This window comes from Octopus bimaculoides, chromosome 20 (genome assembly GCF_046866305.1).
Source record: "Octopus bimaculoides isolate indiv1 chromosome 20, ASM4686630v1, whole genome shotgun sequence".
NCBI lineage: Eukaryota > Metazoa > Mollusca > Cephalopoda > Octopoda > Octopodidae > Octopus > Octopus bimaculoides.
Genome location: NC_142947.1, coordinates 9,228,059 through 9,242,164, shown reverse-complemented (window position 1 = coordinate 9,242,164; position 14,106 = coordinate 9,228,059). Strand labels below are relative to the sequence as shown.

The window sequence follows — 14,106 nt, the reverse complement described above, 5'->3', positions numbered from 1 at the left end:
ATTTTTTTTTTCTTTTTCCTTTTTTTAGGTGGGAGCAATAATCGATTACATCATTATCCAGTCAATCGTCTCCGGTAGGGTGAAAGACAAAATTGACAGGATTTGTATTCCTGTCGCGATAAGCATTGCATTTGATCCTCCAGAATCGACGACGTTCGGTGAAATTCTTTAAAAAGTCAACTTTTACTTGTTGGCACTCCGTCGCTTACGACGACGAGGGTTCTAGTCGATCCGATCAACGGAACAGCCTGCTCGTGAAATTAACGTGCAAGTGGCTAAGCACTCCGCAGACACGTGTACCCTTAACGTAGTTCTCGGGGATATTCAGCGTGACACAGTGTGACAAGGCTGGCCCTTTGAATTACAGGCAGAACAGAAACAAGAAGAAAGAGTGAGAGAAAGTTGTAGTGGAAGAGTACAGCAGGGTTCGCCACCATCCCCTGCCGTAGCCTCGTGGAGCTTTAGGTGTTTTCGCTCAATAAACACTCACAACGCCCGGTCTGGGAATCGAAACCGCGATCCTATGACTGCGAGTCCGCTGCCCTAACCACTGGGCCATTGCGCTTCCATCAACTTTTACTAGAAACACACGAAAAGAAAAAGGTTAGAATTTGACGGCTTCTAATTCCAAGGGAGACTATTTCGTGTGAGAGAAAGAGTTGAGAAAGAGTTATCGTTCGTGAATTTGCTTGTTTAAAAATGGAGTCCGTCATGGAAGAAAGTAACGTGGAGAACATTGGTCTTTCGTCACAGAGAAGCAAACCTTGTGTCTTGTAGGTATATTCCTTGTTCCTATGTTCTACTTGCAATCATTGATCATATATATATAGGCAACTGTTTCCAATATATAGATTTTTCCGTCCGCATTACTATTATATAACATCCATCTTTTTAATTCTACGGAGTTAGCGAAAGCCAACCTTATACACCGTGGAACCGCTCCCAGTAGCAGTCAAATCTCCCTTTAACCACACTCTGGTGTCTAAAAAATAAAAGGAAGGACATATTATACAACGTAGCTCTATTCTTATCAAATAAAATGATAAATGGTAACAACTATTGTTTCGCTCCAGATTGCCGGCCACCAAACGAAATGACACGAGCGGCTGTTTACGACTAAGTGAAAGTTGATCCTTATGTTCAATGGTCGTACCTTTCGTTCGATGTTATTGCTGTGACCATACCATCTCTGAGGCGGGTTTTCTATCCCCAGTTTATATGGTTAATGTTTTTCTATCCCTTCTTTATATGGTTAATGTTTTTTGGATGGTAGTAAAGAACTTAAGGGCGCTTTGAGATACTACACAGAGTAGATCGAACGTTTCTTGCCCTGTGTTTACATTATTTATGTCTGCTGTGGCCACCACAACAGTCTTCGGTCATTTCAAGACAAGTCTGGATAACAATATACGAGTAACTTGATATACTGCCACACGATTACAAGGTGAGATACGATGGGCTGGACCTTCTAAAACTGACAGCCAAATCTCCCTCAAATCACACTAAATATGAACGACACTAGGATAATGTTCTTCGTACACTACTGTTTATGTAAAAGACAAAGTGGTTACGACTTCGATCGTATGCCTGCTCAGTCAAGGCCGAAACAAACAAAACAATGTATATCTACAGAGTTCAGTCTCATGTTATATATTTAAGAAACGGAGGTCCCTTCAAATGTTATGATTATATAGAGCTGACCACAGTTACTTAATCTTTTTTTTTTGTTTCAGTCATTGGACTGCGGCCTTGTTGAGACATCGCCTTGAAGGGTTTTGTCGAACAAACGATCCCAGTACTTATTTTTAAGTCTCATACTTATTCTGTTGGTCTCATTTACCGAATTGACGTAAACAAACCAACAAACACAAAGACATGCGCACGCGTATGACTGGTTTCCCCTCAAGTTAGTGTCCGTTGATTGTATGTGACCTTCGATTCAATCACGTACTCATCACATACATGTATACACCATCAGCTAGACATATTCATCAACCTTAATGAACAGCCATCATATAACGCCATTTTTTCTCATGTTTATATTGCTTTGTTTCTTTTTTTTATAGTTGTTTGCTCAATGTATCTAAATACACCTGTCCAAGATGCAAAGCCGTTTATTGTTCTGTCAACTGCTACCGAAGTGAAAAACATCTCCAATGCTCTGAATCGTTTTACAAGAACTGTGTCACTGAGGGATTGGTGGATCTTGCAGTCAGGTTAGGTGTTTTGCTGTTTCCTTTCGAGATTTTAATGTGTAGTGTCTTCTCGTTTTTCTTACAAAGTAACTTGAAGTATGAAAATAATCCGGGAAGCCTTTTTTATGTCTTGCAAGTAACTTGATGACTTCACTAGTGTTGGTGCCACAAGAAAACTACCCAATGCGCCTTGTAAAGTGGTTGGCATTTGGAAGGGGGCATCCAGCTATAGAAACCATTGGTGCTTGATGCAGTTCTCTGGCCTGTTGGGTCCTGTCAAACCATCCAACCTTAGTAACGAATGTTGGCATTAAACGATGATGATGATGATATATACATATATAATAATATTAGGGATAAAAATCCAAATTTACAGGTAAAAACTCAATTAAATTCAATTTATTAAAAATTAAAATTAAATTAAGTTTCACAGTATAAAATATATATATATATATATATATATATATATAGTTTTTCCCTAAAACTATATATATATATATTTATATATATATATTTCATCATCATCATCATGTTGGACAGTTTGACAGGAGCTAGCCAGGAAAAAGACAGCACCAGACTTCTTTTAATAGTCAGAGTTCTTTGTCAAATGGAATGCTATTTTTTCGTATTGCTTTGAATTAATCGCGCATCATCTTGCAGCTTTGAGATTTTGCTGATGTCATTGTTTATTTTTAGAACGACATTCTAAATAGTATATTTAGGCTGGATATGGCCAATTTAAATGCTAAAGAGTTAATCTGTATTATGCTTAGTCAATGTTTTCTAGCTTAGTCCATTCTAGATAATGGTGCTGTTGTTGTTGTCTAAATGAGCCGTCCAGCTCTGCTCAACCAAACTCATGATTCTTAGAATGATTTAGATTCTAGTTGGGTTCTGATATCAGTGGTGTATCTAGATTGTGTGCCACTTGAAGCAGCTCTTGAGTTTGCCACCACAAACCTATACAGGATTATACAGCAGACCCAGAAATACCACCCACCATCCTTAAAAGCATCTCCTGGTGCAGACCCCTGGCCCTATGCTATGCTACTATCTGATGTTTGCAAAGGGATTTATGTGGCACAAATAATTTCATTTTCTATTTGTGAACTACTACTTTTTTTCTTTCAATTGTATTTATGTTGTGTTTTTGGTTTTACAGTCAATCAGAAAGAGAAGAGATGATTGAAATTCTGAAGAAAGCTTCTGAAGCTGATGAGGATGATTATGAAGATTCTGATGAGGGTATAGTCATTTTGACATTTTACTTCTTAATTGCTTAGTCTCTGTTGCTGTTCTTGGTGCTGCTGTTATTATGAATGTTACAGGGCAGCAGTGGATAATATTTTCCCATTAAAATTCTACATTTCATTTAATTGAGAATTTGTAAGAAATTGGAAGGACTGAAAATTCAATAATGCCACCTCTAAGAAACTGTTTGGTCTCCTTCTTAAAAATTTAATCAAGGAAAGAAAAAAAAGTATCGGTTTCAAATCTTTGTAAATTTGGTAAAAAATGTGAACAAGGATTGTCTGCATGGGAACAGACCAGCAACAGTCCAAACATATATTGTAAATGATTTTCCAACTTTGAATATAACAATCAGGTTATTCAAAAAAGCCATATTCCAGGATTAAAGGGGAGATTCTATTATGAGAGTAAGATTAAATGATCGTTGCCAGCGCCCCTGGACTGGCTTGTGTGGGTGGCACATAAAAGACACCATTTCGAGCGTGGCCGTTTTCGTGCGGGTGACACGTAAAAGCACCCACTACACTCTCTGAGTGGTTGGCGTTAGGAAGGGCATCCAGCTGTAGAAACTCTGCCAAATCAGGCTGGAGCCTGGTGTTGCCATCCGGTTTCACCAGTCCTCAGTCAAATCGTCCAACCCATGCTAGCATGGAAAGTGGACGTTAAACGATGATGATGATGATGATGATGATTCCTCACCTGTTGACATTTTTATTCTGTCCTAAAATTTTTTATTTGAATACCATCTTATTTCCAGAGGAATGCAGTCTGGCTGAGCGTCTTACTGGCCTGGATTTAGGTAAGTCCCTTCTGTTACTTTTATTTTGGTTTCTGAGGGTTACGCTGTGTCACTACTGACTAATAAGACCTGGAATCCAAATCTCGTAACAGTCAACTTGAGGTTTTCCTGTTCAGTACACGTTTCGAGGTTTGCTTTAGTCTGCATAACAGAAAATGGTTTTTGCACTAACATATTTAATGGATCAATAGAATAAGCACCAGACTTTTAAAAGAATATGTACTGGAGTTGATTCATTCGACTAAAATTCTTCAAGGCGGTGCTCCAGTATGGCCACCATACGCTTTAATGCACTAGGCGTGGCTGTGAGGCATGAAGCTTTCTTTCCAACCACATGGTTTCAAGTTCAGTCCCACTGTGCAAGTGTCTTCTACTACAGCCCCGGGCCAACCAAAGCCTTGTGAGTGGATTTAGCAGACAGAAACTGAAAGAAGCCCGTTGTATGTGTGTGTATGCGTGCGTCTTTGTGTCTGTTTGTACTGCACCACCACTGCTTGATAACCAGTGTTGGTGTGTTTACAGTCCCCATAACTTAGAGGTTCGGCAAAAGAACCCAATAAAATAAGTACTGGGGTAGATTCATTCGATTAAAAATTCTTCAACACTGAAACAAATAAAAGATTAAAGATACGCTGCTGAAAGTGGGCTGCTTCTAATACGCCCGTTCATCTTTTATGCCAAGAAACACTGTAATAAAGATTACTTTCTCAGCGATAAGGTTAACCAGAATAGGTGATGGTATAAGGGTGATAACTCCGAAAACTGCAGAAAATGGGGTTTAACGTTTCAGAATTTGATCATCGTGGGGAGAGAAGCTAGGATGTTGAACTTGGCTGTTTGTTGTTTGATAAACTGGGAGATTTAATATCTTACTTGGAAACAAGGCGGGGAGCTGGCAGACTCATTACCGCACCTGGCAAGATGCTTAGTGGTATTTTGTCCATCCATGTGTTCTGAGTTCAAATTCCACCCCAACATTGACTTAATGATAATAATAATAATAATAATAATAATGAGCTTATTGTATACAGTGCACAGGTGCACTACAACTGGTTGGAAAAGAATGGGAGAAGAAGTAGCCTTACGTCAAGCAAAGAAAGACAACTACGATCATCAAAAGTGCTAACATCTCAGGAGTATTAGATAACACGATTCAATTTTAAAATTTAGAAAAACTTCAGAAAATAATAAAAGGCTGTAAGATCACCTACAGGAATTAAATCTCATATCTTTTTACATTTTGGTTTAGATAAAGACACAGACAAGATCTGGGACGTACTAAGTAAGCAAGAGAAGGAAGAATTCCAGAGGTTGCTCAGGGATGAACGACTTGGAGGTTTGATAGAATTTTGGTCACCATGGTGGAGCCACAAGGTATGGAATATAACAAACATTTGGAATTATATTCATAATTATTCATATTTTTTAAATACATTTTATATTTATTTATTTTACTGGTCACCATCATTGAACAGTGGCCATGCTGGAACATCACTTTCTATGCTGTAGTTGATGGTTTTTTATCTCAAATCTGCACTGACTCAGCAGACACAAGATGAAAAATGCTCCAGATGTAACTATCTCATCTTTTTGTATATCTAGGATTACATTGTCCAGTGTGTGTCCTTCCTTTCTTTCAAAACAGCAGTATGTGATCTGAGGGATATTTAGCTGTGATTTCTAGCAGATCGAGTGACTACATGGAGGCTCTCCGCATTATTTTGTCCCCAGTACTTATTCTATCAACTGAGGAAGGATGGAAGGCAAAATGGTTGTTGCAGGTATTTGAATGTGGGTCAGGATGACACAATCAGATGCCACGAGTTATTTCATTCAATGCTCTACCAATTCTGTCGTCCAGTTGCAATATGTTCATAATTTTCTAAATTGTCGTGGTTGCTGTTGTTGTTTAGGCTCAGATCATCCCTGTCTTTTCAGAGCTGTTTATCTCCTCCTCCTCCTCCTCCTCCTCCTCCTCCTCATCATCATCATCATCATCATCACCATCATCGCCACCACCACCACCACCATGTTGTTGTTGCCATTTGGGTGATGGACTGACAGAATTTATTGAAGCTTTTGGCATTCTCAGTTCAAATCTTGCCAAAGTCAACTTTGCCTTTCATCTCATCCAAAGTCAATGAAATAAAGTATTAGTCAAGTATTGAGATCAATCCCCCCCACCGCTACCAACCTATTCTCTCTCTCTTCCTCCCCCTCTCTCTCCCTCTCTTACACAGAATTGGCTGCACTGTGAAAAAGATGTCGAGAGAGTGTTAGGAAAGGCATCCAGCCATAAAAACCAGGCCAAAACAGACACAGTTGCCTGGTGTAGTCTTCCACCTGGCTGGCTCTTGCCAAACTGTCCAACCCATGCCAGCATGGAAAGCAGGCATTAAACAAATGAAAACGTAACATCACTATTAGCTCTGACCCTCTCTTCCTCTCCTTCTCTTTACCTACAACCCACCCTGTCTTCCTTTCCTCCTTTCTCTACCTCTCACCACTTTATCTCTCTAAGCTGATGAAGAATCCTAAATTTTGTTTCTTGTTTCCTTTAAAAATCCCATTGAAATACGATTTTTAATTTATCTTATACAGGAGACTTCAAAAGTGGAAGACCTGGATGCTGATTTGAAACCTGATAAAGCATTCCCTCAGTTGTATAAGGATATACCTCACATCTCCCAAATCCTCAAGGTGCAAAAGCCTCTTTCACTCTATAACTAAATTATTTTTATTTTCCTGATTTTTTGCTTTATTTCCCTATCAGCATTTAACCCATTGCCTGCCATGTGTCCCATTTGGGGACCTGCTAAAAACAGTTTCACTGCTGGTTGTTCATTGTATTCAAAGTAAATTGCTTATGTACAATGCATTTGCAGAGGTGTTTTTAACAATATTCAGTAGTTAAAAGTTTGTCGTTATTGGCTCTGGCTAATTCTAGAGGACATTTTATGTCATAAATCGCAATTTTTGAATTACAAAAATATCAACTGTTTTTAAAAAATAAAAAGTTTAGAATGGTACAACAATGCACTATAGAACACAAAATGGACTATATACCTGTTGTAATTTGGTTATCTATAGTCCAATGATATTTCGGAATTACAATTCCTTTTTCAGATCTTCTTAGCTGGGGTCTCTGCTATAAACTGTTTTCCAACGGTTTTCTTTCGTTTTTTTTTTTTTTTTGCATTTCCCATCTATTATATCATTCATTGATATTTCATACACATTCACATTTGATACTATAGTTTCAAAAAACACTAAAATGTTTATTATTGCAATTGAATAGAAAAGGATAAATATGCTTTTTTTCAGCGATCACCATTTGGGACTTTTTAAAAAATTTATCATAATTTCCAAAACAATTCACATATGAAGAAAATTTAAATACTATATATTATTTTAACTCCGAAACCACCTCACACCTTTCCTAGTTTCTATAATGAGACTATTTCTTTTCATTTTGTTGCAGAACAGTAAGCCATCAAGTGATCTAAGATTCACCGTTATCAGCACTGTTTATTCCTATGCTTATATCTGCCGGTTGCATAATGGTGACTACTTGAACACTCCGTTAGACTGTGCCAATGTAAGGAATCCAATTTTCATTTTCAATTCTTTAACCCTTTTGATACCAACCTACCTGAGACTGCTCCTAGTTCTAAGATGCAAACTTCTTGTCTAAAATGATCTAAATTAAAACCTTACTTCAAAATTACATGTTAATTTATGTTCCAAAACCTGGCTTAATAATGCCAGTTATTTTAATAAATTCATCATTATTTTCAAAATTAATTTTCCTCTTCACTGCAAAATTAGTTTCAGTTAGGTTTAAAATGCTCCCTGCATTAAATATGTCAACACTGACTTGATAATCAAGATAAATGGCTCTATACTTTCCAGGAAGTTTTACACCTCTGTGATGTCTTAGATACAACGCAAAACTACAGCAGTACAAGTGATGCTCTACATGCTTGTTTAAACAGAAGTAATGAGGTAAGTAGTCTCTCTCATTATGGCAGTTATTTCTTGGCTTAAAACAGATTTCAAAACAATAGCAGTCATCTTTTATCTTCAATTTTATTTTTATTTGTTCATTTATTTATTTACCTATCTTTATTTGCATTAATTTGTGAATATACAACTATATCCTATAATGGTTTCAAATTTTGGCACAAAACCAGTCAATTTGTGGTGAGGGACTAAGTTGATTACATCGACCCACAGTGTTCAACTGGTATTTATTTTATTTTATCAACCCCAAAAGGATGAAAGGCAAAGTCGACCACAGTGACATTTCAACTCAGAACATAAAGACGGTTCCAAATTAGATTGGAGCTTGCTGCAGCTCCCTAGCTTATCAGTTTTCAATCCAACCCATGCCAGCATGGAAAATGGACGTTAAACGATGATGATGTTCTTGCAATTCTGCCTGCTCACTGCCTTAATTATTATTGTATAATGCCAAACATACATATTAATGCAAACATGTAGACATAATTTCTACCACACTGGGATTAATACTACATGAAGAAGACTGCGAAACGGCTGTAACCCAGTGGAATACAAGTGGTTAAATAAATATATATACAGCCTCTGGGTGTAACCCAAATACCATAAGATATACTCATATTATGTCTGATATCCTACTGATTCTGCCATCCATAGATTATAAAACTGTAGGCCTAACTAACTGCTGAACTCTGACCACTTGATTCAAAGTCCATGGGACCTTAATAATTGAGTACCTTAACCTCTTTGGTCAACTCTCTTTGACTAGAGACATACTGTATAGATTCGTTTCCAATGCATACAGCATCCAAACATTGTTTTGCACAGTTAAATGTCCCTATTCAGTTTGTGAGAAGGGAGACAAGTCTATGAGAACAGTCGTTAATCTGACAAAAAATAACGTTCACAACAAACTCAGTAACATTTCAGAGATCTTGTATTTTCTTTGCTAATTTACATCCATTTTTTCATGCAAACGAGTTATTTTAGAATGATATGAACATTCCTTTATCGAGTTCAATTAACGAGTATACATTTAAAAAAAAAAAAACCGATTCTGTAAGGTTCAGTATTAAAAAATATATATATAACTGCTGCAATGGTTTGGTGTCTCATGAAAATTAAATTATATACATATAATTTTATGATATTTATAATGTGTATGTGTGTGTGTGTGTATCTTTATATGTGTGTGTGTGTGTATATCTTTATATATGTGTGTATGTGTGTGTGTGTGTGTGTTAGAAAATCATTCGAGCGAAGTCGTTGCTAGTCCTTTGCGACTGGCCCTCGTGCCAGTAGCACGTAAAAGCACCCACTACACTCTCGGAGTGGTTGGCGTTAGGAAGGGCAGCCAGGTGTAGAAACTCTGCCAGATCAGATTGGAGCCTGGTGCAGCCTTCTGGCTTGCCAGTCCTCAGTCAAATTGTCCAACCCATGCTAGCATGGAAAGCAGACGTTAAACGATGATGATGATGATGATACAGTTAACAGGTGAGATCTAGAGATGCTCACTATAGAAAACACATAAGAGTGCTCAAATGATTTGAATTTAGACTCCAGAGTCTTTATTAATGACTGAATTCATGGGGTAAAGAGTGGCTATAAGAAAAATCTAGGTGAGCTGATGTGGAGAAAGTGGTGGTGATATAAACACGATTAGGCTTGATATATATACACACATGATTAAATAATATATTTTGACTAATCAAAATGTTAATATTTTTCACTGAAAAAAACATTAAATTAAAGAGTGAGTATGAAAAACATTTTGGTTCATGTGCAATATTTGTATCTTCTTGGTTCTCTTTCTCCCGCTAGGATTCAAGTTCAATTCAGGCTTCCCAGAAATTCAGTATCTCAATCATAAAAGACATCATTAATATAATAGAAGGCCCTTGTACCCAGAAACCTTTACACTACTTATTAAGGGCTCTCTCAGACCTTCTCAAGATGTTTCAATGTGCCCAGAAAGAAATTTCTAAAGGTAAACATATTTATATCTTTAGTTGCTATATGTATAGTTTGAGTTGAATTCAGCACTCAGTGAATATAAAATCTTCAATATTGACCCCTCATAAACCCATTAAGGGCTGCAGAGCATTTTCATTAAAATATCTCATAGTTACCTTTGTTCTCTTTTGTTTGCTCCAACACACTTCTTTGTCTCTTCATTGCAGATCTTAAGAAAGAAAAGTCCAGTAACGAAACCCTGATTTCACATCTGAAAACCCAGAGGAAAAAATTGTTCCGTTCTGAAAAGAAAATATTGTTCCTTTTGAGTTGGGCCCAATCTTATGGACTTGCTCTTCATGGCTGTTTGCAGGAACTGAACCTAGAATTCTGTAAGTGACATACATCTGATAATGGATCAAAAAGTTAAAGTTAATTGATTAAGTCATTAGTATGGTCTCTACCCTTTGACCTGTCCAGTACAGGAAGCTCCCTACTAGGAGCCTTCATTCTTCTGGTATGGCTCCCAGGGTCATCGTGGCACACAGGCCGCCACACTGCAACAGTGACTGGACCCTATGGTGGCCCACAAAACATAGTAGACCAGTATCATATCTACCTAACCATTTCAATTCACTTCCCGTTTTGCTAACTTCATTTCAATGTTTATTGTTATTGTTATTTTCACAGGTGAGTTGAGCAGTGAATTGGCCAGTGTCACCAACACAAAGAAACAGTTTGAAGACGAATGGAAGGGCAAGCGGCCACCTACCAAGGAACCCCTGATAGAAGTTTTGAATTGAACTCACCTCAGAATCTCATCTGCCAAGTCATTTCTGTAAATAACTAATAAATTTAAATATTTTTCTCCAATGTACTGTCGACTTGCCCGGTTGAACAGTTTTCACTTCTTTAACCTTTTCTTGGATATGTTTCTGATAGAATGTTACATTTGTCTTTTATCTTTTTGCTTGCTTCAATTACTGGATTGTGGCCATGCTGGAGCACCACCTTGAAGGGTTTCAAGCAAATCAACCCCAATACTTAGTTTGGTACTTATTCTATTGACTCCTTTTGCTAAACTGCTAAGTTATGGGGATGTAAATAAAAGAACACTGTCAAGCAGCAGAAACACAAGCACATGTTCACACACACACACATACACACACACACACACACACACACATATGACAAGCTTCTTTCAGTCTCCATCTACCAAATCTACTCATAAGGCTTTGATAGGCCCGAGGCTATAGTAAAAGACATTTGCCTAAGATGCCACGCAGTGGGAATGAACCCAGAACCATGTAGTTGGGAAGCAAGCTTCCTACCTCACAGCCTTGTATATTTCTGTGTGTGTTTCTTTTGATGTTGAAAAGTATTATCACCAAAACAGGTTCCATGTCCAGTCAACTGTGCCAAATTGTCAACATCCAAACAACCATGCCCATTCAACTCATTCCACTGTCAACCCCTAAACCCTTTACAAAGCTCAAAGGAGACCTACAAATAAGTACGGTTCCCACATCTGGGATGGTGCTGCCACCATGCTACGCACACTCTCAAACATCCAGATAACATCCTAGACTGCATTGAAAGGCCACTTGATGGGTATAGCAGTCTTTCAAAAAAATACACTCCAACCTCTCACCATCAAACAGTAATAGAAAGAAAGAACAAAGAAAATAGTGAGACAGGAAGTGCCCCAGCATGGTCACAACTAACTGTGAAATCAGTAAAAGAGACTGCCAGTAATGATTGATACCTCTGAAGCAATGCAAAATATAACGATGACAAAAATTGAATGGGCAAATGTGGAGAGGATCTTGATGATGATGATGATGATGATGGTGACAATGACAATGATAACAACATTGATGATGATGACAATATCAATGACGTTCTGTTAGTGAAGAAGAAAAAGATGGTGATGACGACAACAACAACAACAGTGATGATGACAACGAAAACAATGATGATAATGATGATAGAACTTGTACTCGTCATGAATATGGCAATAATGATGCTGACACGGATAAGAACATTTTGATGGAAACAATAGTGGCAATGTTGAACGATGATGATGATGATAGTGTGGTGGTGAAGATGGTGATGATAATGATAATGATGATGTCAGTGATAGTAAGTGGCTAGGATTGGCAGTTTCTGGTTGCTGCGATGATGATTGCATCAGCATTATTACCGAAAGGAACAAAAAAAAAAAAGAAGGTGGTGATGGGTGAGTGGTTGGCTAAGTAAGCTGGGATGCTGAACACAAAATGAAAACGAAGTCACCCATTAACTTGTCAAAGACGCCTTCCTTCATCTTCCATGACAACTGTTACGACAGTAACAACTGCCAGATGAGACCACTTCGGAAGAGACTCCCACATTGACTGAACACGTTACAAAGTTAGGGAATGGGTAAATTAATTAACAGCTATGTCGAAGAGGCAGGTCAAAAACAAGGTTACATGAGAACATTTCCATATATGAGATATGGCTGAAAAACAAAATCAAACGAAAAAGGGAGTTGGGAAAATGTAATTCTTCTTTTTACGAAATTATATTCAATAGGTGCAGGTGTGGCTGTGTCGTAAAAACTTTGCTTCCTAACCACCTGGTTCTGGGTTCAGTCTCACTGCATAGTACCTTGGGTAAGTGTCTTATACTATAGCCATGGGCTGATCAAAGCCTTGTGAGTGAATTTGGGAGATGGAGATTGAAAGAAGCCTGTTGTATATATGTGTGTGTCTCTTTGTCCCCCACAACTGTTTGACAACCATTGTTAGTGACTTTATGTGCCTGTAACTTAGCAGTTCAGCAAAATAAAACTGGCAGATTAAGTTCTAGACTTAATATACTGGAGTTGATTCATTCAACTAAAATTCTTCAAGGCAGTGTTCCAGCATGGCCACAGTCTAATGACTAAAACAAATAAATAGTAAATAATATATAGTTTTTATATATATATATATATATATATATATATATATATACATGCATATATGGGTACAGGACATCACCAACGGTTCAATCATCATGAAATATATAAACCATATGGTTAAATACATAAACAACGAGAAAAAATGGAGAACAGGACAAGTAAACACAGAGAAAGGACCCTTCATCAGTTGTTGGCTGTCTATCTACTCTTCATTTCAAGCATTCAACAACAATAAGAGTGTTCAAAGACAGTTGCTCCCATAAATTCTAAAATAATATTTATGATTTATGGAGGGTCAAACAAAATTGGGAACAAAAACAGAACAGTGGAGACATACAAGGAAACCGAACAAAAACAAACATGAGGAGTCGTTAGACAGGAATGAGAGGAAAATAGTGAACGCTGGGAGAAACATAACATACTGCTTGATAACTTGTATGTTTTGCTTTTACAGAGCATCAAGGACTACACTATCCAATGTGCTTTTCTTTTCCTTGTTTTAAGACAGAAGTGTGTGATTTGAGAAGGATTCAGCTGCTCTTTCTTGTGAGTCAAGCAACTGCAAATAAATTTCCTCACTGGCTTATGTAGAGGAGTAACTAACCGCAGGAGTAGGTACAAAATGAAATTATGTGAGCAACTCTGAAGGTTTCATGGTACTTGTAGATAGTTTCTGTTACACAGACAACCTAATTAGTGAGGCATGGAAGAAATACAAATGCTAATATGGTGACCTAATAATAGCTAAAGTAATTAAGAGCTGAAGCAAATTCAGTGTTAATGCAGTAACTTAATTAGTAGCTAGAGTAAGAAAATCAGCGTTAATGTAGTGACCTATTTAATAGCAGAAGTAATTAAGAGAAAGAAGAAATTGAATATTAACGATATGACTTAATTAGATGATGTTGTCTAACCACAGGTCAACTCTAATTAAGTAGACC

General features: G+C 37.5%; 1 protein-coding gene across 6 annotated transcripts in view; it reads left to right on the top strand.

The window, feature by feature from the left end:
• LOC106874760 (zinc finger HIT domain-containing protein 2) overlaps positions 1 to 14,106 on the top strand; it is a 60,530-nt gene that overhangs the window by 16,572 nt on the left and 29,852 nt on the right. For 2 of the 6 annotated variants that reach the window (XM_014922609.3, XM_014922608.3), the window contains exons 2-12: positions 29 to 773; positions 2,067 to 2,216; positions 3,358 to 3,440; positions 4,204 to 4,245; positions 5,495 to 5,619; positions 6,847 to 6,945; positions 7,727 to 7,843; positions 8,158 to 8,250; positions 10,087 to 10,252; positions 10,446 to 10,610; positions 10,909 to 11,056. In XM_014922609.3, the coding sequence (XP_014778095.1) occupies positions 700 to 773; positions 2,067 to 2,216; positions 3,358 to 3,440; positions 4,204 to 4,245; positions 5,495 to 5,619; positions 6,847 to 6,945; positions 7,727 to 7,843; positions 8,158 to 8,250; positions 10,087 to 10,252; positions 10,446 to 10,610; positions 10,909 to 11,021 (1,227 nt within the window). In that variant the 5' untranslated portion in view covers positions 29 to 699 and the 3' untranslated portion in view covers positions 11,022 to 11,056. Of the gene's footprint in view, positions 1 to 28; positions 778 to 1,092; positions 1,222 to 2,066; positions 2,217 to 3,357; positions 3,441 to 4,203; positions 4,246 to 5,494; positions 5,620 to 6,846; positions 6,946 to 7,726; positions 7,844 to 8,157; positions 8,251 to 10,086; positions 10,253 to 10,445; positions 10,611 to 10,908; positions 11,096 to 14,106 lie in introns of those variants that run through there. The other 4 variants (XM_089337988.1, XM_014922607.3, XM_052974951.2 and 1 more) reach the window with 3 other exon arrangements.